Source organism: Pristis pectinata, chromosome 8, assembly GCF_009764475.1.
Source record: "Pristis pectinata isolate sPriPec2 chromosome 8, sPriPec2.1.pri, whole genome shotgun sequence".
Classification (NCBI taxonomy): Eukaryota; Metazoa; Chordata; class Chondrichthyes; order Rhinopristiformes; family Pristidae; genus Pristis; species Pristis pectinata.
In genome coordinates this window covers 66,820,254-66,847,388 of record NC_067412.1, presented here as the reverse complement: position 1 = coordinate 66,847,388, position 27,135 = coordinate 66,820,254, and the positions used below count along the sequence as shown (strand labels likewise).

At 40.6% G+C, this 27,135-nt stretch overlaps 1 protein-coding gene across 1 annotated transcript; it reads left to right on the top strand.

Moving 5' to 3' along the window:
* The first annotated feature begins 320 nt into the window (after positions 1-320).
* nox1 (NADPH oxidase 1) lies at positions 321-27,135 on the top strand. Its single transcript, XM_052022449.1, has 13 exons — positions 321-395; positions 498-593; positions 8,698-8,808; positions 10,583-10,667; positions 11,359-11,498; positions 12,994-13,175; positions 13,809-13,938; positions 15,348-15,440; positions 16,492-16,742; positions 17,051-17,213; positions 18,368-18,514; positions 19,077-19,201; positions 23,902-27,135. The coding sequence occupies exons 1-13, from the start codon at positions 351-353 to the stop codon at positions 24,026-24,028; spliced, it is 1,695 nt and encodes a 564-aa protein (XP_051878409.1). The 5' UTR covers positions 321-350; the 3' UTR covers positions 24,029-27,135.

Here is a 27,135-nt window from a genome sequence, read left to right as displayed (position 1 = left end):
ACATTTGTATATCAGACATTACTATTCTTATAAAGGAAATTGAATGATGGCTTATTGTGGAATGGTGTCGATCCAGATTAGTTGTGTGTCATACCCTTATTAAACTAATTGCAGTTTAGAATGCCTTGAGGTATTGCAACGTGACAGGCTTTGTTTACTCAAATGTTCTAAATTATTTCCTGAATAGAATCACAAATGATTACAAGAGAAAGACAGGGGAATAGGGGAAAACAATTAACAACTACTTCCTTGAAGTTTGGCTTGGCCAACACCCTTCCTGCCCTATTCATCAGGTATAAATGATGAAGTGATTGCTTTACCACTGTTTAAGTCAGAGGACCCTTGGAACCATGAGCAACTGGATGGTTAACCATGGCCTGTCTGCCCTCGTCATTGTAAGAAGATTATTTAGACCTCTCTGCTGAGTCTTTTCAATGACAGCGACAACAGAGGAGCTACAGAAAATTGACTGATCACTGTAATTTTTTTGCTTACAGGTGGTGTGGCTGGGAATCAACATCTTTCTATTTGTCTATTACTATAGATTTTATGAATATAATCCAGAATTTTACTACACAAGGAAAATTCTTGGAGTAAGTACTCATACTTCGGTTATCTATTAAAGTTTGTTCATATCTGTAATATTTTCTTCACAAATGTGCAAATAAAATATCTTTTAGATTTTCATCTTAAAATCACAATGACAAAATAGTTTAAGAGTAACTGGTTAATGCTGCACTATCTAACTTGCAGATATCACATTAACAGGAATGTTTTACTTCCTCGTCTGGGAGATTTAAGGGCATTATTTTGAGATGATATCAGAAATGCTTAGTTTTTCCTGGACAATTACATGCCTTTGTGAGAAAGGCTGCATTTCAGTCAACCAGAACTGAAACATACTCCTGAAAATGTCTGTTTCATTACTTAACCTTCACAGGTGTTTCAATATAATTAATTTTATCAACAAGTGGCCCATAAAAGGGAATTAGACATGATTGTCAAGAGTGTAATTTATTCTGATCAAAGACTATAAAGAGATCCCTGAAACTGTAGATGCTTAACAAACTGGAAGTATGTGGTTAAATCCTGTTAAGTTTTATTTGTACGGTGTCTTATGGTGAATCAAGTGAGTAGGGCTTCCCACTGCCTGGATCTTCCTGTATTTCATGCATGATTGCCTTTCTAGGCATTACAATGTTCACATTCCTTATCTTAGGTTACTCAGTATATTGACCTCACGATTAACCCTTAGATGCAAATCTGAAATAATTAAAGATGCTGTATCATAACAATTATCTATCATAGCACATATGTTAGAGAACCTTCCTGTAGATAGATATGATAATACATCATGTTCCAATGAAATAAGACGTGCATTCTATAATAATACACATGGTGTGTTATAGGTTTAATGCCCTCTGAGTTTTTGTATAAAAGTGCATAATGTCTGGGGCTATAAAACCAAATTCTTGAACGAGGAGGATGAAAAGGCATGGAACTTTGCATAACTTGTGGACTCTTAAAAGAGTGGACCTGTTCTTAAAATATAAAATAACCTTTGATTATAATTTTGGAAAAGAATAGTCTTTTCCTTATCATTCGTTTTGTAACCTGTCATGTTGTTTTAACACCTTTTCTCAATCAAGGTTATGCCTGCTGGTATTGGAGGAGTCAATCCAAAAAATATAGGACGCAGAATGTAGAAATTGAATGGAACTGTGCATTAATGAATGTTCAAATTAATACTAAACAACACTACTCATTTTAACCCAGACTTCATGAATCAAAAGCAATTTATTAACCGTAGTCTCCCTCCATTTAAATAATAATTTGCTTTTTCATTTTCCTTCCAAAGTGGATAACCTCACATTTTCCTACATTTTACACCATCTGCCAACTTCATGTTCATTCACTCAGCCTTTCTTTTCCCTTTACAGGCTCTTTCAGTCATCCTTTCAATTATAATCCACTTATCTTTGCATCAGTACAAATCTGGCTACACTACACTCTTTCCTTTCACTAATATAGATCGTAAATAGTTGAGGTTTCAGCTCTGATGCATCTGGCTTCCCATTCGTTACTGATTGCCAGTCTGAAAATGACCCATTTATCCTGACTCAGTTTTCTGTCAGTTACCTAATCCCATTTAAATCAATTAAAAATCAGAACTCCGACACAAGGACTTCAGAAATAAAAGATAGGCATACAGAAATGAACAATTTTAACAACAAAAACAAATCTTCAAAGCTGGGGAGTAGATATAGAGGAGATGTCAGGGGTAAGTTTTTTCCTCAGAGAGTGGTGAGTGCGTGGAATGGGCTGCCGGGAATGGTGGTGGAGGCTGATACGTTAGGGTCTTTCAAGAGACTGTTAGATCGGTATATGGAGCTGAGTAAAATAGAAGGCTATGGGTAAGCCTAGTAAATTCTAGGGTAGGGACATGTTCAGCACAGCTTTGTGGGCCGAAGGGCCTGAATTGTGCTGTAATTGTTCTATGTTCTATGATTAATAGCTTTCAGCTTTGAACAGGGTAGAAAATGTTTATGAGCACAAGCAGCAGACACAATTTAAAGACATTCGTTTGTACAAGGATTTCCCAAGCAATCACTCAGACACATTTTCACCAGACTGAATCTAAATACCTTTTACTACAACAGTAGCTTCACTGCTTGCTGCCATTTTAAATGCCTCGTACTTCAGGATGTTGATTTGATCTCGCACATCCACCCAGGCACTGTCTCTAATGTTTTGTGGGCACACATCCCAGATTCCTTTAAACATGGATATTTTTACAATGCATGGTATGAATATCTATCACTTCCCCTAACTTACTCCAAAATTTGATGTTCCTGTGATTAGGCTTAAGGATGCAAAGGTCTTTCATGTAAGTTGTACCTCACCGGATATATTAACTTTAGTTATGACTGGCACTGGAGTTATTACTTGGCTCACTTTGGCAGGGTCTGGGGTCTATCTATACCTTGTCTCAAATGGACCCTATTCTTTCCCAAGAATATAGTTTATTCATAAAATTTCCAATTAAACAATGCAGGAAAATCATTTGCTGCCACTCAGTGCACCGAGTATATCATTCTATCCACTGATATTTACTATAAACCCAGCAACTCCCACAGCTCCTAGACTACACCTCCTCTCACTCTGTCTCTTGTAAGGATGCCATTCCTTTCTCTATCTCCGCCACATCTGCTCTCAAGATAAAGTCTTCCATTCCAGGACATCTGAAATGTCCTCCTTTTTGCAGGAAGTTTGGCTTCCCTTCTGCTACCGTTGACGGAGCCCGCTCTCGCCTTTCCTCTGTTTCTTGTACTTCAGCTCTCACCCCACCTCCCTCCAGACAGAACAGAGTTCCCCTGGTCCTCACCTTTCACCCTCTGAGCCTCCACATCCAACATATCATCCTTCATCATTTCCGCCAGCTGCAATGAGATCCCACCACCAGCAACATCTTCTCCTCCCCTACCTCTTTCCGCCTTCCACAGGGACCACTCCCTCCATGATTCCCTGGTTCATTCATCTCCCTCCCCCTTCCTGACACCTGGCACTTTCCCCTGCAGTTGCAGGAGGTGTAACACTTGTTCTTGTCCCCCCTCTTTCTCCTTCCGGTCCTCCTCCAGTCCTCCCATTTTATCCCCTTTCTGTCAACACCCCCCTTACCTCCTTCACTTATCATCTCCTTTACTTATCAGGATCCAGCATTGGTAAAACTTTGTGTTCTTGTTTATCTCCCTCTAGCTACTATCGCCAAACTTCACACTCCACTCCCCCCACCTCACTCCATCTGCCTCTCGGTATTTTTTCTCTCTCATTGTCTGCCTCCATCTATCACTCACATGCCACTGTCTCCCAATTCCAACCCTGCTCCCTTCCCCTACCTGGCACCACCTGCCTGTCATCTTACACCCTTCCTCAGTCCACTAATCACCTCAGACTCCTGTCTCACCACTCCCCCTTCTCCTCTTTACACTGGCCAGCTCGCCTCTCCATTCTCAGTCCTGATGCAGGGTTTCGACCGAAAAAGGAAGGTGAAGATGTTCACAACTGCAACATGAGGGTTGTACAAGTGAACTGTTACTGACCCATCTCCTTGCCTCAGGACAATGCACAAAGCCTCCGGTGTTAAAAGTGTCAGTGGCATTTCATACCTCTTTCTTCTAGTTGGCCTGCATCAGGAATGTTGACAATTCCTCCCACTGGTGCTTTATGCCATTTGTCTCGGAGTTGTCAAGAACCATTTTGTTTTCAGGAGGCATTTATCTTGCTTTCTCCCTCTTCACCACCTGCCAGTCCCCTTCGCCTTCCTGCCTCCTCTTCACCTGGGGAAGCAGCCAGGGGAAGGGACCAGGGGCTGGAGCTGATGACCGGGCCTTGGCAACTTGCAGCCGCTTGATGTTCAGCTCGATCAGCTGATTTCCTCCAGCTGCTCCAGATTCCAGCACCTGCAGTCTCTTGTGTCTCCATAGTGATGTTCCAGTCAGCACTGGGATCCACCTCAACATCAGGCTGAGGAAAGAACAAGAAGCTGCACATACCCTCAGGTCAAAACACAAAAAACCTGTTTCTCAAGAACAAGACACAAGAAATTCTGCAGATGCTGGAATCTGGAGCAATACACAAAAAGTGCTGGAGGAACTCAGCAGGTCAAGCAGCATCCATGGAGGGAAATATACAGTCGTTTTGGGCCGAGACCCTTCATCAGGACTGGTATAAAAATACGGATGCTCGAGGGGTGGTAGGTGAAGAAATGGGGAACACTGTCCCGGTTATGTCGGCAGGTGGGAGGGGGTGAGGGCAGATGTGCCAGAAGTGGAGGAGATACGGGTAAGGGCAGAATTGATGGTGACAGAAGGGAAACCCCGGTTACTGAAAAAGGAGGACAAGGAAAGCCTCATCATGGAAACGGATGTGGCAGAGGTGGAGGAACTGGGAGAAGGGGACGGCGTCCTTACAAGTGACAAGGTGGGAAGAGGTGTAGTCAAGGTAACTGTGGGAGTCCGTGAGTTTTTAGAAGATGTCTGTGGTTAATCTGTCTCTGGACATGGAGACAGAGTGACCCAGAAAGTGGAGAGAGATGTCGGAGATGGACCAAGTGAATCTGAGGGCAGGGTGGACTTTGGAGGCAAAGTTGATGAAATTGACGAGCTCAGCACAGGTACAGGAAGCAGCACCAATGCAGTCGTCAATGTAGCGGAGAAAGAGTTGGGGAACATTACCAGTGTAGGCTTGGAACATGGACTGTTCAACATAGCTGACAAAGAGGCAGGCATAGCTGGGGTCCATGTGAGTGCCCATGGCTACACCTTTAGTTTGGAGAAGGTGGGAGGAGCAGAAAGAAAAGTTGTTGAGGGTGAGTACCAGTTCTGCCAGACGAAGGAGGGTGGTGGTGGAGGGGAACTGGTTGGATCTTTTATCGAGAAAGAAACGAGAAATTATCGAGGGAGAGAAACTTCAGTCCAGATGAAGGGTCTCGACCTGATATGTCGACCATCCATTTACCTCCACAGATGCAGTCTGACCCGCTGAGCTCCTCCAGTAGCTTGTTCTTTTGCAAGCAGTAGCTTGACCTTAGCCAAAAGGCAGTTTTGCTTCACTACCTGGTAATAGGGACAAAGAATATACCCCACTTACTTGCACTATGGGTGTCTGTGGCTTGTTTATAAGGGTTCATCATTATGGTGATGGTCGTCACCTTGTTTTTCATATTATGGTAACCCCGTCTACCCCATCCCCACCTCCTTGTGTAAACTGTTTACGGTAACATTTGTAACCTGGCCTTTTTAAGACCTCAGAAAACAAACTGCAGGAGGAACTCAGCGGGTCAGCCAGCATCTGTGGAAGCAAAAGTATAGTTGACATTTCAGGTCAAGACTCTGCATCAGGACTGGGAGTGAAGACCAGAAATGTCAACCATCCCTTTGCTTCCACAGATCTGGCTGACCTGCTGAATTCCTTCTGCAGTTTGTTTTTTTGCTCCAGATTACTGCATCTGGAGTCTCTTGAGCATCCTTATAAGGATCTCAATAGTTTATGTAAGATTTCCTTTCACTGAGATTTCCTTTGTTCTTCTGTCTCTCCTGCCTGACAGATCTGGAGGTGACAGACTGACAGCACAGTGACACAACTAGTGGGGTTGCTGCCTCACAACTCCAATGATCTGAGTTCAATCCTGATCTTTTCTGCTGCCTGTGTGCAGTTTGCACGTTCTCCCAGTGACCACATGGGCTTCTCCTGTGTTCTGGTCTCCTCCCATGTGCCAAAAATGTGCTGGTTGATAGTTGAATTGGCCACTGTAACATACCTCCTGTGTAATTAAGTGGCCATGGTAGAATCTGTGGTGAGTTAATGGGAATGTTGGGAAAATAAAAATGGGATTAGTGTAAATGGGTGCTTGATAGTCAGTACGGACTCAGTGGGCTGATGGACACATTTCTATAGCATATGACTCTAATATTACTTCTGCCTTATCGTCTTTGTTTTTTTATTGCTTACCCCACTGATTTTTGTTTGGCTGGAGTCCAGTCTGGATTCTATCCTTCATTTTCCAGTTTTTTACGATTTCTTTATTGGTCACACGTACATCGAAACACACAGTAAAATGCATCTTTTGCGTAGAGGGTTCTGGAGGCAGCCCACAAGTGTCATCAGACTGCCGGCGCCAACGTAGCATGCCCACAACTTCCTAACCCATACATCTTTGGAATGTGGGAGGAAACCAGAGCACCCGGAGGAAACCCACACAGATATGGGGAGAACGTACAAACTCCTTACAGACAGCGGCCAGAATTGAACCTGGGTCGCTGGCGCTGTAATAGCGTTATGCTAACTGCTACACTACTGTGCCTGCCCTTTTGATATGATTTTCCTAAGCTGTTCTGAGAGATGGCCAGTAAGAGACCCTCTCAGCCCCCATTTCTCTTTTTCTCCAATCATGACCACTTTGGGTCACCTACCCTGGATGGCAATCAATTCAGCACATGTATTGCATCTCCCTGATACTCGATTAAGTCTGTCCTATCACTTACCATGGTCATCTCTAGTTACCAGTGCCTCATTAACCATTTAGTGCCTCTCTGGCATTATACAACCATTCCGACCTTTTGGGGTTGAGAGCCCTGTGATTCTGACAGGAAGATTACCTGGACAACAGCCTAACTAATGGAGACACAGGAGACTGCGGATGCTGGAAATCTGGAGCAACACACAAAATGCTGGAGGAACTCAGCAGGTCAGGCAGCATCTATGGAGAGAAATGAACAGTTGACGTTTTGGGTCGAGACCCTTCATCAGGAGACCCAGATGCCTCCTATTATTTCTAATTCCCGGTGAAGACAGCAACGCCAGCAAATTGTTGTGGGGAATTTGTCTCTTGGAGTGAGATCCATTGGATCACTAAACTTTTATTCCAAGCATGCAGGGGAGAGCTACTGAACCCAGGAGCCCCTTGAAGTGCTGCATCAGATGTAGGTTCTTACACAGTAAAACTCTGATAATTTGCAATCCAACTGTTCAGAAACCTTGATGGTTCGGCATTTCGCTCACTGGACACTGATTCCTGTGCCCTCTCTAACAAAGCAGGGGCCCCAATTCCCACATTCCCTCAAAGACACCAGGGACCAGTTCCCATGCTTCCCTTAACACATTGGAACCTTGATGCCTTTAAACTCACCTGGTTCTGTTTCCCACGTTCCTTGAAACTTGAAAGATTTATGATATTTGGAAAATTTATGGTACTACTGTAATGTGTGTAACACCAATGCAAAGTGACTCGAACTGGAAAATCAGCAGATCCCATGTGTGCCATGTGTACACAATTCCATCGGGAGCAGTACTTAAGAGAAGGCAATGGCATAACTGTTGTTGGATATTACTAGGAATTGCATGTTATGGTAAAACGTAACAGGGTATTTGATTCTTAATCTTATCATGAAACTCAGAGCAGCATTCATTCACCTGATGTCCCAAGCACTAAGTCTGGCCTTCAGTGTTTATTGAAAAGCTGCTTCTACCTTTTGATTAAGTGCTGTCTTGGCATTGCTGCCTATGTCATCAACCTTTCCATCCAGTCTAATGAAATAGTTTCTGTTATGATTGATGTTCCTTCTTTATATTATACAGACACAGATTTACTTTAAACATACATTGATTATATAATTCTGCTACACTGTCAGCGCTCTGAACAATCCTCCAACCTTTTGAGTTACCACATAAACAGTGGGTAGTTGTAGTCATGAATATTGTAGTCAGTTCTTCTATCTCCCTTCCAATCACATATTCTAACCAAGAAAAAGAATCACAAAATTACACCGTGTATTTTTTCAATATCGTTCAGTATTTATTGACCAGCACTTACTGTATTTCCATTACTTACTATAAATAAAACAAATTTTCTGCAATTATAACAATTTTGTGTCAATGTCTGGAATTCAGGAATATGTTAAAGGAGTTTCTCAGCCAAAGAATTTTGCAAGTTCCCCACCAAAGCTATTAGTTAACATTGCTTTTGAAATGGAATGCAACATAGATTAATATTAATTGACAGTTTTTAAGTTACTCTGAGAATTTTTTTTCTTTTTAGGTGGTCCCTAGGGATCAAGGCATGTTTTTTCATTCTAAAACTGATCAGGACAATGTAGATCAAAAGCCTTACAGTGTTTGCATGCTCCTGTTTTTTTGCAGTCCGCACTGGCCTGGGCACGAGCTCCAGCTGCCTGCCTCAACTTCAACTGCTTGCTGATCCTGCTGCCTGTTTGTCGGAATTTACTATCCTTCCTCAGAGGATCCTGCTCGGTAAGAAACATCCCTTCCTTTTCTGATTACTGTAGGTGCAACGGTGGTGCATGGTAAGATTACTGGAAATAGTACATTTTGTTTCACCTACTTAACATGAGGCAGACCAGAGGACGAATCCATTACCCATTCAGAAGATGTCCTAGAATATCAGGTTGCTGATTCAACCCCTGGCCTTTAAAATTATCTGCTGGGGTAATGCCTCAATCCTTCAGAGATGACTCAATTCAGCTAATACTATCCATTGTTAATAATTTTCTTGTGACTTTTGCTGAAAAATGTGCAAACTGTTCTGGTGCTCTCCAGAAGAATGAATAGTTTTTAATGCTGCCTGGGCTCACAGAAATGTTCCCAGATTCTGTTGATCAGTTGAAGCTACTGAACATTAAACTTAAGAGTTACTGCTGATATTGGGGAGGTAATCAGGAAATTGGAGAAGAGCAAAACAATGCAGACAATTTGAATGTAAACAAAGAGCTAGCTTGCCATTCCATGACATTGTTCTTCCACATAGAGCCTCTGGTAGGCCAGAACTTTCCTCATAGTTTCTTCAACAATACTGTTGTAACTTTGGATAGCTTGGGAGAGTAGATGAGAATCCACCTACATTTCTCCCCATTGGCAAGAAATCACAAAAAGTCCCCATTTCAGAATCCGGAATCAAGAAACTGCCAAAAGAGGCTGCTTCTGTTGGCCATGATAAAGATGGAACATTTCTTCAGAAGAATCTTAATGAATGCTCTTCTGCCGTGACTAATGAGGCCAATGTGGAACTACATAGTGTTCCAGAGATGAGGCAGGAGTTGACTAGCAGGCTGGTGGGTGGGTAGTTTGTGAGGTGTTGCATTCCTCCTGCAGTTTACAAAGGGCTTCTGTGTTCTCCTGATGCATGGCCTCGAGGTTTTCAGTGTCACGCCAAAAGCTCCTTCTCCACTTTGTGCCAAGTTGCACCTTTTCAATTTTCTCCCAAGACACAGCTCAAAAGAGAGTGTCTGTTTCAGGTGCAAAAAAACAAAAAGCTGGAGGAACTCAGCAGGCCAGGCAGCATCTGTAGAGGGAAGTGGACAGTCAGTGTTTCAGGTAGAGACCCTTCCCCTGGACTTACAATGAAACTGCAGTATATGGATAGATAGCTAGCACTAGCAACAAAAGCTCCTTTTATTTTATGATTCCAATTTCCAATGATGTGCAGCATTCCTGTGCAAGTCGATAATTCAAATGTTTAAATTGTTCCATCAGTGGTGTTCACAATTGTCCAAGTGGTCATCACCTTCATACCATCAATAGATTACCCTGATTGGTTGCAAAATCTTGCTGCTTTGCTACAACTTCAACCAATTTTAACAAACTCACCGAGGTTTCTCTATTGCATCCATCAACAAAAGAAACAATTTCCAACAAAATATGTTGCAAAAAAGATTATTTAAACTAACCGTATCACTGCAGTCAAGATACAAGGTGTTTCTGAAAAAGGGTGATTTGAAATAAATGAGAAGTAGATGGAATGGTCTATAAAAAACGTGGATTTGTTCATGCCTCTCACTCTCCTCAGAATCTTTCTATGTTTATCCCTTACAACTCTTTGCGACTTCCTGAAATGTGAAAAGTACTGAAAGAAAATACTTAAGCAATATTTCCTCATTTTCATCAGATGACATCATAATAATCACAAAAGGGAGCTTTAGGTTTGCATTATTGTCCCATCACAACAAAACCTAGCTCCTAAATAGGTTTGCTTTTGGATGTTGATTGTATTTTTTCTGTACTATGTTAGTGTCGTAGATGCGGTGTAAGGAAACAGTTGGACAAGAACCTCACGTTCCATAAACTTGTGGCATACATGATTGCTTTGCACACAGGTAAGTCTTCCGGTGGCACTTGAGGATGATGGCTCTCTTCGAATTCCCTTGCAAACAAGGACAGAGATTGCAAAGCTTTGCTTTGCTTTTTTCACAAATGCATACCTTCCTTCCCTTTAGTTGAAATTGTGACATAATTTTATGGAAGTCACAATTCTGCTTACCCCATACCTGCACCCCCAAACCCCAATTGATTTGACAAGAACAATTGAACAATTTGAGCAGGCTTCCATTCCAAGTTCATCTGCTGCAGATGAGGTAGAAGAAAGTTGCTGTAGCGCTTGTCAGGGCCAATGATACTGGCTGAAGATGTGGATTGGATTCAAAATCAAAAATTAAAATTCACATTTCCTACCTTGGCTCATGCAGTTGATTGCCCACTATCAATTGCACCAGGAATATTAATCCTTTATATTTTAATCCCTTTCATAGTCCATAACTCAGGACGCTTGCTGCTTTGTTAATATGCAGAGGATGGCATATGATTTCTGATGCCTTCTGAAAGGATTTAATCATAACACAATGGATGTATGTATTCTGTGGCTATGTTGTCTAAACATTTCTACATAAATAAAGGCAATGTAACCTTTTACATCAATTCCAATAAGGGATTGCTTTAAGCCTTAGTTTTGATAAGAGAAGAGTTACCTGTATTTTGCTGCTTAACACCGTCGTCACCTAATTCCCACAGCAATTCACATTGTGGCACATTTATTCAACTTTGAATGGTTCAACAACAGTCAACAATCAACAGAACAGACGTTGGATGCTGTACTATCCAATATTGGGAATAATAGCAAATGGCTGAATCCTATTCGGTCTGATCAGACGGTAAGAAACGGTTTCTGGCACGTGAATAACTAATTTTAACATTGAAAAGATTGTCACTTTCACGTCGCATCCTTCAATCTTTTCTCTATCCAGAAACACATACAATTCTCTTGAAATCATGTATATTGCCAATGCCAAAGGCATTTCCTGGCACCCCACTATGCAACGAGGTTATCCTTTGAGTAATATTTTTGTTTTCAACGGTCAAACATCTAACTTTCAACTTTTTAATCTTGGTATTTGAAACTTATACAGCAGTGAACAATTTTGCTTGTTTAACAATTGTACAGTCAAAGGCTCAGCTAAACTTCATGAAAAAGGAGTGTGTTCAGCACTTGGTGCCTGTGCTATCACTGGTTCCATTACCTTCTGTGTTGGAAAAACTTATCTTCATGCTCTTTCATTATATATTTTTTGATTTTATATTGTTTTAATTTCCTATTAAAGATCTTGTACAATTCAATTATCTTGCATTGTTCCTGGGAATGCATGTCAATCATTATGTAGCAAAGGCCTGAATTTTGTTTTCAGTGGGAGAGTAGCACAGGTGTAAATTCCCTGTGCATATTTTCCTTAAACATACTTTAGCTGATGAATTGTTCAATTGTTCCTGGAGGTGGACCTGACAATGATGTAATTCTACTTGCGTGACTAACAAAGGCAATATTACAGTTGCTCCCCTGCAAAGTGTAATTAGAATACAGGTTCCTTCTGATGGAGTTCTCAAGAGGCCCAAGCATATGACTGTGATTTTATCATTAACTCATTTTGCAGAATGCAGTTATTCCTGTCCACCCACTCTAGTCAAAACCACAGGTACTAAAGGCAGCTAGCACTGAGAAACTCCTTCAAAAAGCACATGGCACATTGTCAGGAACAGGATGTTTTGGTGCTAAGAATTAAACTGAAGTTCCTCAAAAGAAGAAAGATCTCCAAGGGACAAAGTCTTCCTCTTCACTCCAAACACTTACAAACTATAAGGGTGGTTTCACAACTATTTCTTGTTCATGCCGAGAGCAGGTGAATACATGCTTCCTAGATCTGGCAAGATTGTACATTGAAGGGGGAGTGTACCTAAAGTGAAGAAATTAACCTGTAGAAATTAAAGAGATGGGAATATAACTATTAACATCAGATTCAATCAAATATTAAAAACTTGACTGGGAACCTGTAAAATGGGTACAAAGCTTGAACAGATGATTCTTTTTTTTGAGAATTTTAATTTAGGATATCTTTGGATATCTTTGTGGGCATGTATTTGTTTGTGTAAGTGTGTGTGCACGTGCTCAATTTTGTAAATAATTCCTCCAACATCCTCTGTATAGATACCAAATTAAATATTACAAAAAATCAAGTCATTCTTTGTGATGGAATCCTATATCTTGGCTCTGTATATTAAAAGAATCCCCCCTTATGGGGAATCTTTTAAATCTGTTAAAAGTCAGTATCCCTGCTTTTTGCTCTTGTCGTTAACATGTGTGCATCTCTTCCTCAGACCCCCAGTTATGTTACATTCACCACAATAGCTGGATTAACTGGCGTCATCATTACACTGGCACTTATCCTCATGATCACATCTTCAACAGACACCATTCGAAGATCATACTTTGAGGTCTTCTGGTTTACACACCATCTCTTTATCATATTTTTTGCGGGACTTGTCATCCATGGAATCGGGTACGTATGATGATACCCTATTTAAAATAGATATGATTTTTGTGAAGAAAGAAGTTCTTTTTCTCTGAGCATTTTACTTTAGGATATTTTTAGGACATATTATTGTGTGTGTACATATGTATACGCACATGCTTAATTGTGTAAATAATTCCTTAAACGTCCTCAGAATTTTAAAACATGCTTTTAAAAATGATACCAAATAAAATTTATATAGCACCTTTCACAGCCTTAGGATGCTGCAAAACAATTTTACAGCCAATGAAGTGCTTTTGAAGTAAGGCCAATGCAATAAGACAAAAAACAAAGCAGCCAAAATGCCATAAAGTGTGTTGTAGTAATAAAAAATGCTGGAAATATTCAGGTGGCATTGGTGAAGAGAGAAACAAAATTAACATTTCAGACCATTGATCTTTAATCAGAACTGCTGTTCAACTAATACAACTACATACAGATACCACAAATATATCTTGAGAATAAACTGCTGTAAAGATAGCAGCACCTGGAGATCTCAAAGGAGCATCAGAACCATCCAATGTTTCAGTATGTTCTGTGTGTAAATGCAATTTAATCTGCCTGGCTCACTAATAACCTTCACACTTCCCCTTTGAATGAAAAACCTCTTTCTTTGTTCAGCCGTATTGTTCGACGCCAGACCGACGAGAGCATGAAGGAACATGACTTCCTGTACTGTCACAATCGTACAGCCGAATGGGGACAGATCCCTGAATGTCCAATCCCTTTGTTTGAGGGGGGAGCACCGATGGTGAGTATTTCTGTAATGAAATGTTATTTTCCTCGGCATGTTTTGGTCTCTGTAGAACATGACCATTTCACAGTTTAGAAAACAAGTTGGTGATCTAATTTTGGCATCTATCATCATGGCTGAAAGTGGTAGCAGCAAGAGGCTATAATAACATATAGAAGAAGGATTAAGGTCTTTGTTCTTTGTGCTTGCTCTGCTGAACAAAAGATTATGATGGATATTTATCTTGATGCCCCTTTTTTCTAACTCCATGTCTACTGATTCCCTTAATTTCCAAAAATCAATTGATTTCTGTCTTGAATATTCTCTGTGACTGGACCTCTATGAAGGTCTTGGATAGAGAACTCTAAAGATTTACCACTCTCTGGGTGAACAAATTTCTTCTCATCTTAGTCCTGAATGAACAGTCCCCATATACGTTTATAAATTCACAATCTTTCCCTTTTTGCGGGAAAGATATCAGCATCACATCAGTAATGAGAACAAAGAGTTTGCCAAGAGGTCACGTGCAGGTTTAAAAGGAGCCCCCCAATATTTTCTCATGGATATGGTCCTGTATGTTTCTACAAGGCTAATAAAAGGTGTGAAATTCACATGTATTAAATTGATTTCTGATAGATCCAGCACACCACTGCTGATAATTTCATTAATGTATAGAAATATAACTACATGCCTTTTTTAAAGTTAATTTTCAGGATCTGGGCATCACTGGCAAGGCCAGCATTTATTGCCCATCCCTAACTGCCCTTGAGAAGTTGGTGTTGAGCAACCTTCTTGAAAAACGGAAGTTCCACAGTGCTAATGGGCATACAGTTCCGGGGCTCAGACTCAGTGATAATGTCTATACTTCTATACTCTCTATACTTCCCGCTGCCTCGGTAAAGCAGCCAGCATGATCAAAGACCCTACCCACCCAGAACATTCTCTCTTCTCCCCTCTCCCATCAGGCAGAGGATACAAAAGCCTGAAAGCACGTACGACCAGGCTCAAGGACAGCTTCTATCCCGCTGTTATAAGAATATTGAATGATTACCTGGTACAATAAGATGGACTCTAGACCTCACAACCTATCTTGTTATGGCCTTGCACCTTATTGTCTACCTGCAATGCACTTTCTCTGCAGCTGTTACACTTTATTCTTCATCCTGTTATTGCTTTTACCATGTACTACTTCAATGAATTGATCTGTATGAACAGTATGCAAGAAAAGTATTTCACTGTACCTCAGTACATGTGACAATAATAAACCAATTCAAATTCCAATAATGATTCTGAACATGAACCTTCTCATCTTTGGTAACTTGCCCTGACACAACCTTCAGTTGCTATGGGCATTTTACTTCCATAATTCAGTGACAAGACTCTTTGATTATCCTCTGCCTTCCTTACAAAGTGCTGTTGTATTCCAGACTTGGAAGTGGGTGCTTGCCCCAATGATACTGTACGTCTGTGAGAGATTAATACGACTGTATCGATCGCAACAGAGGGTTGTCATCACCAAGGTAAAAAGAAGTGGAACGTTGATATGAGTTGCCATTATTTTGACAGAGTTCAACAGTTTGGTCTACCAACAAGTTCCACACAATTCCCATGTGACCTACCCTCATGGGTGCTGCCATGATGCCAGGTATAAAGACAGACTCTCAAAAAATGGCTCTTCAGCTTCACGGGCAACCTAGCTATAATCCAGGGCAATTGTGACATTGCCCTTAGATCTGGCACTCTTAGCATCTCTTAGGAAAGTCTGGAAGCACTTCATGCATGAAGTGACTGCAGTGTAGGCAAATTCAACAGTCAATTGCCAAACAGTGAAAATTCAGTAAACTTTATGAGTTGACAGCTCATCTGTTTTTGCTGGTATTGGCAGAGGAAGAATTGTTGGTCAGGACTGCAGAGGAACTCTGTTTGTTGCTTAGTGCCATAAAATTTATTTTGCTCACTGGAAAATCACTTTACACTTAACCAAATGGTGACATATTACTGGACCTCCATGCTGGTGTACCAGCCTTGATAACAGCGACTGGACCATTTGTCAAACTGGGTTCAGTCAGTGAGGTACCCGGGAGAATAATTCTTAAAATAGATTACAATTGTATTTTATTTAGTTTCTGCATCTTGGAGTTGTTAGACTGCTTCTTATCCCCTCCTACATATCTGTCTGGGTGTCTTTCCATCAATTCTGCTTCAGTCACCTAGTTGCCATGCCAACATGAGTCAAATGGGGAAGGATTGTTCTTTAGCCTGAAAAGTTGTGCAGTTTTGTTTTTGTTTCGTCACTTGACACTTGGTAATAGTTATGAAGAGGTGGCTAATTGCTGGAAATGTTACAGGGACTCTGCCAATCCACCCACCTTCTGGCCTGAAATGAAATCAAACACTGGGTCACATGATCGGACCCTACAGTATGTTAAAATTAGATGTCAGACACATTTCTTCCCTCTAAAACCTGGTTACAAGGATGTTTATAAGATTTGCCATGATGAGGAATTATCTTGTGAATTATATTGAAAGCAATGACATCTTTAACAACTTCAATAACATCTTATTTTCCAGACTATTGTTCATCCATCAAAAGTCCTTGAACTTCAAATGCAGAAGAAGGGTTTTAAAATGGAAGTAGGACAATACATCTTCATCAACTGTCCATCCATCTCACAGCTAGAGTGGCATCCCTTCACTCTGACCTCTGCTCCAGAAGAGGATTATTTCAGTGTACATATTCGATCAGCTGGTGATTGGACAGATGGCATGATCGAAGCATTTGGAGAAGAAAAAGACAGGGGACTAACACAAATTCAACCAAGGTAGGTCAAATAGAAAAGCAGAAAATCAAATTAAGTAATTAATGAAGAATATTAAAAGGCACCATGGGCTGATGCAGAGCCAGGGTATCTCATTGAATATGTGTTAAAAGGTGAAAGCCATTAATGAGGAATAATATCGGAAATGGTCAGCACTTACAGCAAGAAAAATATAGAATAATTTGTTTATTTATGTTATCTAATTCAGTATGAAAATAATCCCCATTAACAAAATATCTTTTGTAAGTAATTTGTTTTATGCCTGGCATATTTTGCTTTCACAATGAATTCCTTTGCTTTTGCTGCCACAGGATTGCAGTGGATGGTCCTTTTGGAACCGCTAGTGAAGATGTCTTCCACTACGAGGTCAGTGTTTTGGTTGGAGCTGGCATTGGAGTGACGCCATTCGCATCTGTTCTGAAGTCTATCTGGTACAAGTATGAGAATTCTGACACTGAACTGCGAACCAAAAAGGTGTGTTGCTTCTTAAAAAACTTGTGTTACTAAAACTCCTCATTTTCGCCCCTAATTTGGTTGCATTAAGAGGCAAGTTGACCCAAGAGCACATTATTATAGTCAATATTCCTTTTTATCCCTCCTGTCAAATGATTATAATGTGAACTGAGCTGACCTGCCTCTCTCCTCAGTTATAAAAGCTACCCAGTCTGGTGGCCAGACCACTCAGTGGAATGTTCTTCCCACAGCATGGATAACAACAACAATTCAGAATCCCAATCTTCCACAAGTACAAGTAGAACTCTTCAAAGATTCATCACGATAGAGTTGCTCTTGATAGAATGAAATAAATACAAATACTTATAGAAACATAGAAAACATAGAAAAGTTGTGGCGAACAATTACCTTAGAAATTACTAGGCTTACCCATAGCCCTCTATTTTTCTCAGCTCCATGTACCTATCCAAAAGTCTCTTAAAAGACCCTATCTTATCCGCCTCCACCACCATTGCTGGCAGCCCATTCCACGCACTCACCACTCTGAGTAAAAAACTTAGCCCTGACATCTCCTCTGTACCTACTCCCCAGCACCTGTGTCCTCTTGTGGCAACCATTTCAGCCCTGGGAAAAACCTCTGACTATCCACACAATCAATGCCTCTCATCATCTTATACACCTCTATCAGGTCACCTCTCATCCTCCGTCGCTCCAAGGAGAAAAGGCCGAGTTCACTCAACCTGTTTTCATAACGCATGCTCCCCAATCCAGGCAACATACTTGTAAATCTCCTCTGCACCCTTTCTATGGCTTCCACATCCTTCCTGTAGTGAGGCGACCAGAACTGAGCACAGTACTCCAAGTGGGGTCTGACCAGGGTCCTACATAGCTGCAACCTTACCTCTCGGCTCCTAAATTCAATTCCACAATTGACGAAGGACAATACACCGTATGCCTTCTTAACCACAGAGTCAACCTGTGCAGCTGCTTTGAGCGTCCTATGGACTCAGACCCCAAGATCCCTCTGATCCTCCACACTGCCAAGAGTCTTACCATTAATACTATATTCTGCCATCATATTTGACCTACCAAAATGAACCACTTCACACTTATGTAAACCTCTGAAATATTCTGGCTGAACTTTGTTCAACAGCTTATCCTTTATCTGTTTGTAGATTTACTTCTTCTGGATCTGTAGAGAGACTCAGGCATTCGAATGGTTTGCTGACTTACTCCGATCACTTGAAAGCAACATGGAACAACTGGGCAAACCTGACTTTCTCAGCTACAAGCTTTACCTGACCGGCTGGGATGCCAAACAGGTATTGTGTCCAAAAATACTTTTAGACATCAATCACCAAATAGTAAACCGATAGTGTGCCTGAAGATGCAATTATAACTAATTACTAATAGCCAGGTAACAGCCAGGTATGAGAGTATGGAACTAAGCCAGTAGAGGTAATGCAGAAATAAACAAATACGAAACATAATATTCACTTTCCATTGGGTTGACACCTTGGTTTAAGAATGATGACCTCTTTTGTTACCTTGTTTTCTCCCTCAGACTTTTCATTGTCTTGAGTGGAAGATAAGGATGAGGTGAATGTAAGAGCCAAATCCAAGTGAGTAAACTTTGAACGTTCTCAGGTGAAGAGTTCATTTCAAAGAACAACCATTACATGGTGATTTTTGTTTTACAAAGTACATTTATTTTACAAAGTCTGCAGCATTTTACACAAAACTCAAACTCTGGCATGCTATTGTGCAAAGGAGCTGTATGAACCACATTTTCTATTAAGAATAAAGGGAGAGTTGATTCAATTACTGTCTTTTTGCCTCAGACTTCTGCGGTTTCTTCATTGTGACTTTTCTTTATACTTGCAGGCCATTCACATCAAGGTTCACTTTGATAAAGAGACTGATGTAGTGACTGGACTCAAACAGAAAACACACTATGGTAGACCCAACTGGGACAAAGAGTTTCATTCGATTGCACAATCTCACCCCAAGTAAGTGGAAACAACAATTTTGTGAGGATTCTCTTCAATATTTACAATAAAAGATTTGACAATAAAACTTTATTACGTGAGATATTTTTCACTCTTCCACGTGTAGCCCTGTGGCATACCTTGTCAAAATTGTGTGCTGCAAGGTGTCCCACAAACCACTTAGGGACAAGAGTGATCATGAATGGCCAAAAGACTGTTCTTCCCCTCTATTACTGCAGACAAATGTGTGGCTTTGTGGCAGGCGCATCAGACAATGGCACGGATGGAATCAGTAACTATTACGATACGAATTGAAGATGCAAATCCCGATCCTATCATGCTATAGGTTGGATCACCTGTGTTACTATATACCTATACTTTAGATTGGATTCGTTCTATCCAACCATTATGTAACCATTACCCAAGTAATTCCATATTGGAGTTGTCTGGATTACTCAAGATAGTGTTAATAATGAACTGCAGTGTCTGGTCAAAATGTTGCTTTGTTGTAGAACAGCTTACTTTAACTTAGTTATTAACAAAGGTCATCTGAGCCACGTTGTGCTTCAGTATTGTGTTCTGGCATAGCGTAAAGGGGCGCAGGTTCAGGTTTGTAATCCTTTATCTACAGCATTCATTTTAGAACCATAGAGTCATACCACATGGAAATAGGCCCTCAGGCCCAACTGGTCCATGCCGACCAAGATTCCCATCTAAGGTGGTCCCACTTGCCTGCATTTGGCCAATATCCCTCTAAACCTTCCCTATCCAAGTTACCTGTCCAAGTACCTTTTAAATGTTGTTAATGTACCTGCCTCTGGCAGCTCATTCCATATACTGACTACTCTCTGGGTGAAAAAGTTGCCCCTCAGTTCCCTATTAAATCTCTCCCCCCTCATCTTAAACCTATGCCTTCTAGTTCTCGATTCCCCAACCATGGGAAAAGACTGTGCACATTCACCCTGCCTATGCCCCTCATATTTTTATACATCTCTATAAGATTACCTGTCATTCTCCTACATTCCAATGAAAAAAGTCCCAACCTACTCAACCTCTCTGCACAACTCAGTCCCAGCAACATTCTCATAAATCTCTGTATTCTTTCCAGCTTAATGGCATTTTTCCTATAGCAGGGTCACCAAAACTGAACAAAATATTCCAAATGATTTATCTAAGAAATCAGCAAAGTCATGTTTGCTCCTTGTCACAAGTTGTTGAGCAGGTCAGATAAAACTCTAGATTACAGACTACAGTTGTATGTTTTCCTAACAATATGTTACATTTATATTAATAATTACACAGGTGTTATCCTAAGATCAGGAAACACTGGAAGAGATCAGTTAACATCTGTAAGGACTTATTCTTTTAGTGGTGTTGTGAAAAATAATTGGTAAACAACCTCTTATGGTTTAAATATGAGACATTGGAAAATTAAAATTCTGGACCTAAAGAGAAAGTACAGAGCATTATTCTATACACAGAGCTAACAACCATGACACAATTAATAGAAACTCATCTTTGCCCTATTACATGCACTTTGATCAACCACATACCACCAGCAATCTATTATCAAGGAAATAGGTATGTATCAAAAAGCAAAGTTCAGAGCAAAAAGGTGTTGAATGCCAAGGTTAACAATGAGATACTGTTCCTAATGTTTGCTTTTGGACTTGCTATTAAAGTGTTGAAAGACAAATGCAAAAGAATCAAAATGGGAAAGGAAATTACAGTGCTGAGGGACTATGGAAGGTGGGCAACTGGGGGCAGATACAGTGGGGTATTGGGACCAATTCCATGTATAGGTTGAAGGTGTTCAACAGAATTGTTTTGTGCCTTTGCACTATCCAATTCAGAGAGGGTCACATTGTACACTACATTTGAGGAGGTACAAATAAGTTCCTGCCCTGTACAAAGGAAAGCTTCGGCCTTGGGACAGTGGTAATAGATGAGGTGGTGAGCAAGATTTGCATTGGATGCAGTTGCATGGGAAATAACCACTGGAACTAATGTGGATCCTAATGGGAACATTCCCTCTAAACAAGAGGAGGACTTGGTGGTTGGACTTTGCTTGAAGCAACAAAGATGGAAGCAAGTTTGATGCAAGCTTACAAAAAGAACCTGCAGTTTTTGAGAGAATAAGCAACTTGTCAACAGTTGTGAAAACAAATTCGTAATCATGACCATCTTCAATGAGACAAGTCCAATTGCAGTTATTACAGTACAGCCTCCCTACTGTCCACCTCGGGGAAAGTCATAATCAGGATGCTCCTCAACCACTTTCTCCCAGCCACTCTCACAGTCACAATGCAGAATCCATCTATCAATAGGTACAATGCATCTGATCACCATGTGACAAATCAAAGCAAAATATCGGGATTGACACCAACCACTGTCCATTATCTTTTCCAATCTTACAAAAGTCTTGGACTTGGTCACTAGAAAGGATCATGCAGAATCATTCTCACATTTGGCTGCCATCAGGTATTTGTTTGCATTCTATATCTACTATGCAATGACATGCAATCCATGATCCTCACTAATGGTTGCATCAAAGGCCAAATATCAATGTAGATTGGTGTCAACAGAGATGTATCACCACCAATCTCTCCTCAATTTTCCTCATTGCAATAATGAATCTTCACCTCCAACTATCTCCTTGCTGGAGTGATATTAATCTATAGAACAAGGGCATTACAGTTCAACTTTACTAGCCTACACTCCAGAAGCAACATCTCTGGCTTACAATATGCAGGAGATGCTCGCATATGTGCACACTCTGAGGCTATGCTCGAAATCATTGATTCTTTCACTGAAGCAAACAAGATTGATGATTGGTTAGTAATTGCCTTATTATTGTCACATGTACTGAGGTACAGTGAAAAACTTTGTTTTGTATGCCATCCATACAGATTATTTCACTACATGAGTACATTGAGGTAATACAAGGGAAAAGCAATAACAGAATGCAGAATATAGTCTTACAGTTACACAGAAAGTGCAATGCAGGCAGTCAATAAGGTACAAGGCCAAGATGAGGTAGACTGTGAGGTCAAGAGTCCATCTTATCGTACAAGAGGTCCATTCAATATTCTTATAACAGCGGGATAGAAGCTGTCCTTGAGCCTGGTGGAATATGCTTTCAGACTTTTTTATCTGTTGCCCAATGGCGGGGGTGGGGGGGGCGTGAAGAAGAGGGAATGTCCAGGGAGAAGGGTCTTTACATTGGCTGCTTGGAGTCAGCAAGAAGTATAGACAGTCCATGGAGGGGAGGCTGGTTTTCATGATGTGCTGAGGTGTGTCCACAACTCTCTGCAATTTTTTGCAGTCTTTGGCAGAGCAGTTGCCATACCAAGCCGTGATGCATCCAGATAGGATGCTTTCTATGGTGCATCAATAGAAATTGGTGAATGCCAGATTTCCTTAGCCTACTGTGCTTTTTTGGCCATGGCGTGGTTGGATCAGGACAAGCTATTGATGATGTTTACACCTAGGAACTTAAAGCTCTCAACCATCACCTTGATGTAAACAGGAGCATGTGCTCCACCCCCCTTCCTGAAGTCAATGACCAGCTCTTTTTGCTTTGCTTATATTGAGGGAAAAATTGTTGTCATGACACCATGCCACTGAGCTCTCTACTTCCTTCCTGTACTCTCATTGTTATTTGAGATTCAGCCCACTACGGTGGTGTCATCTGCAAACAGAATGGTCTTTTGACCAAGCACCCAGAAGACAAGGTCCTCTACCAGCCTGCTGGTACTACACACAACCACCCCTCAACAATCAGGATTAGTGTGACCCTGGAACACCTGGATCCCTTTCCATATCCTGGGAGGCACCAATCAGTTAAAGCAGACATCGGTGACAATATTTACTATCCCCTTCTGTCGACAGAAAAACTCAAGACTTCAAACCTAGCACCTGGTTTGAGGTCTACTGGACAATGGTGATCCCACCCCTCTTGTATGCTTCAGACAACCACCAAAGAGAAATGCCATCTGTCTAATGACAGCTTCCTAGCGTCAATGCTCTAACCATGGTCAATCAGTTCTGGGGGTAGGCTACATCTACATGCCCAACCACTAAAACAAGATCTAATCCATGCTCTGCCACAGCAGGAATTTCTATGAAGACAGAGAAAATGTTCTCAAAGTCTCACGAAAAAAAATATCCTCACCAACTCATGGATATCCCTGGCCCATGTTGGAGTAGAAATACACAGTAAAGCTCTGAGCATCTCAGTTCAAAACAAGAACAGTGGAAAGACAGCTCAACACCCCAAACTATTCACACCATCAAATAACACCCGAGGCAAAGTTTGTGTGACCTACAAAGGTGTCATTAGTCACCTCAGAATTCAAGGAACTGGGGTGGATGAGAGTCATTCTTAAGCTTGAAGGACTACTAAAATGAAATACTAAGCTGAGGGATAGGTAGGACATTTGTTGTAGAAACTGCAGTTCCATCTTGTAATTCTTTTTGTGGCTCACTTAGTGAGATTATCATTTTGTTCCATATCCAATAGAACTTAGTTATTGAGTGTGCCTTTTAAGATCTTGATAGGTTCCACTGGAGCTCATTTCATACATGATTCTTGCATACTGATAAAAGGGAAAACTTTCCTTTTACAGGTCTTAACCAGATTAACATCCAATTTACCAAAGTGATAGTGTACAAAAAAAAATTCTTAAATCAATAACATGATTTCCTTTTTACCTTTTCAGAACAAAGATTGGAGTCTTCTTGTGTGGACCACAACCTCTGGCTAAAGCTTTAGTACAATGCACAAACAAGTACTCGGAGATCAACCCCTTGGGAGTTCACTTCCATTTCAACAAGGAGAATTTCTAGGTTTCAGGGGAAAGAACTGGAAAAACACGCTATGGAATGCTGATTTTATAGGAACCAGCCTCCATCCTAACTAAAATTTCTGATTTCACAGAAGGGCAATGTCTTGAAACTCAGTTACATGCAGGTTACAATTCTTCAGACTGCTATGTAAACCCCCCCCCCCCCCCATTCATTTTAATAGATGTAGAATTGCAGACTGTCCATGTATAGTATGCACCAGCTCCTTAGGCTTACTGTGCCATTCAATAAAATCATAGCCAATTCTCTACCTTAGGTCCCTCGAACATTTACTTTTTCTTTTTCCTTTCTTTACAAATGTGGCCTAATCTGCAGAGATTTCTGGCATTTTTTGTGTGTTGTTTTTGCAATGAAACTCATTGCTCAGTTGCAGGATGAATCAACAAGCTGTATGTTAATATTAGATAAATTTAGATAATTGCATGACTTATTAACATAAACATGTATAACAGTAGGCTTGATTAAACTGCAAATAACTTAAATTTACTGACTCTGCCCCCCAAGAGCTCGAGGCTTGATCCACAAACATTGTATATGAATGTTGTAAAGAGCTAGCAATTTAATGTTTTAAAGAGGGATATAGCTCTTTAATATTCCTCTTCAGCAGCCTAATGCTTTTTTTTTAAAATACAAAAGGTCAAGTTCTTAAGGTTATGAAGTCTTAATGTTAATAAGTATTACAAGTGTGGCATAGACTAAACAGTGCTGGAGATGAACACAATTTCTACCGATTATGTAATGGTTATTTATTGGTGTGAATTGTTTAAGCTATGTTAACATGATAGGAATGAGTGTATCAATTACACAACATGACAAGTATATTTGTAAAAAAAAATTCATTTTGCTCTACTCCAAACCCACCTTTATTGCAATTTGTTCTTTTCCAACTCCCACTCCCATACTCAAACAAACTTGCATACATTTTCAACTTCACCCTAGATATTAAATTATTTTAACTGTCTGAAGTTTGTCTTCCTGGATCCATAGAAGCCAAGTCTCACCCTCAAATTTCAATATGCTGAACAATATTCTTAAAAGGCGTTCAGAAAATCATGCTCTCTTTGTCCAACTCTCACACAGGAATCTACTGCTAACCGTTTTGTTCCTTTGGTCATAATGCTCTTCAGCAAATAGAAATGTGCATTTATATACCTTCTTTCATGCAGCAAATCACTCAAGTGACTTCACAGGAGCATAATCAAACAAATAAATAATAACATAATAAATTGGAGGAGTTGGCCATTTGGCTCCTCAAGCCCGTCCCATCATTCAACACGATCATGGCTGATCTATCCCTGGCTGCATATCTTTTCTTCTGTGCTAGTTCCCTACAGACTGCAATTCCCTGATCTTAAAAAAAATGTAATTTCTTCAAATACCTGCAATGTTCTGGCCTTCACAACCCTACAGGATAGGGAATTCCAGAGATTCACTACCATCTGCAATAAGTTCATATGCACCTCAGCCTTAAAGGACCATCCCCTAATAGGTGAGACTAAAACGAGGGGACATAGCCTCAAGATTCAGGGAAGCAGATTTAGGATGGAAATGAGAAACTGCTTTTCCCAGTGAGTAGTGAATCTGTGGCATTCTCTGCCCAGGGAAGCATATATATTTAAGGCACAGTTACTTAGATTTGTACATAGTAGGGGAATAAAGGGTTCTGGGGAAAAGGCAAGTAGGTGGAGCGGAGTCTATGGCCAGATCAGCCATGATCTTAATGAGGGCTCAGTGGGCTAGCTGGCCTATTCCTGTTCCTATTTCTTATGTAACCTTGTAACAACATCCCCTCATTCAAGATCCTTTCATTACTGTTAATATATTGGCATGTCTGTCAGGCTCCTTGAGGATCTATATGTTTCAATAAGATCATCCCTCCTTCTTCTAGACGCCTAAGAATATAGACCTCATCTTTTTTAGCCATTTGTAATAGGACAACCGTCTCATCCGAGGAATTAGCCCGCTTAATTTCTTTTGGACTATCTCCAATGCCGATTTAGCCATTCTTAAGGGACTAAAATTGTGCAGTGTAGTCTAGGCGTGGCCTTACCAGTAACCTGTACAATTGTAAAAATACTTCCCTATTTCTACACCCCAACTTTCTTGCAATAGATGCCAAGATCCCATTTGCCTTCCAAACTACTTGCCACTTAGATCACGCTGTACTTCTTTATCTGCATTTTCAGATAGATAGTCTGCCTTTTGATTCCTCTTACCGAAGTGCATCACTTTGCATTTTCTCGTATTAAACTCCAATTTACCTGCTTTCTCAGCCTATCTCTAGAGACACAGAGGTATGGGAGAAAATTCCAGTGTGAAGGCATGACATGACAGTTGAAACATGGCTGCCAATAGTGAGTAAAAAGTTGGGTGGTGGTGGGGAGGTGAATTGTAATTGGGGGCGATATTCAAAAAGTGACATTCAGAGAAGTGATTCTGAGGAAACTGTAAAGACGGAGGGGGGGGGGGGGGTGAACACAAGGACAAGGATGATGGGCGAATGGAATTCGGTGCTAGTTAGAATCGAAGCACCATAGAGAATATAGGCAACCAATAGGTCCTTAAACCCACAAAAAAGAAAAATACACAGGGAGTCCGACTTGCATTAAAGAAAAATCTGTCCAATTGTACCCATCAGGGAATAGGAGGTTTTGGTGTTCAAAACAGCTGCCTGCTTGGTGGGCACTCATGTTGGTCAAACAGCTTCCAAGCCATACATCCACCCACTCCAAAAATCCAGAATGCTAAGAGCTGCTTTTCTAATCCTGCAGTTTAAAACTGCCAGTGGAATTATGCTCAAAAAACTAGGAAAACAACATATTCCTAATCATTCAGTAACTTGTGTATATGAACAGTGGACATGCAATATTTTGAATTCAGGACTGTACTAGTACCCACTCAGGAAACATACTTTTTTTAATATTTGGTTAAAGGTCAAAATCATTTTCAATACATTTCCTGGCACCCTATATTAGTTAAGCTACTGTGAAATTCAACTCAAAGGTATGAAAATTGAAATGACTGTACAGAAGTATTTAATTTTCGAGTTTACTTTATATACTATAAATAAAGATACGAAATCAAGCCTG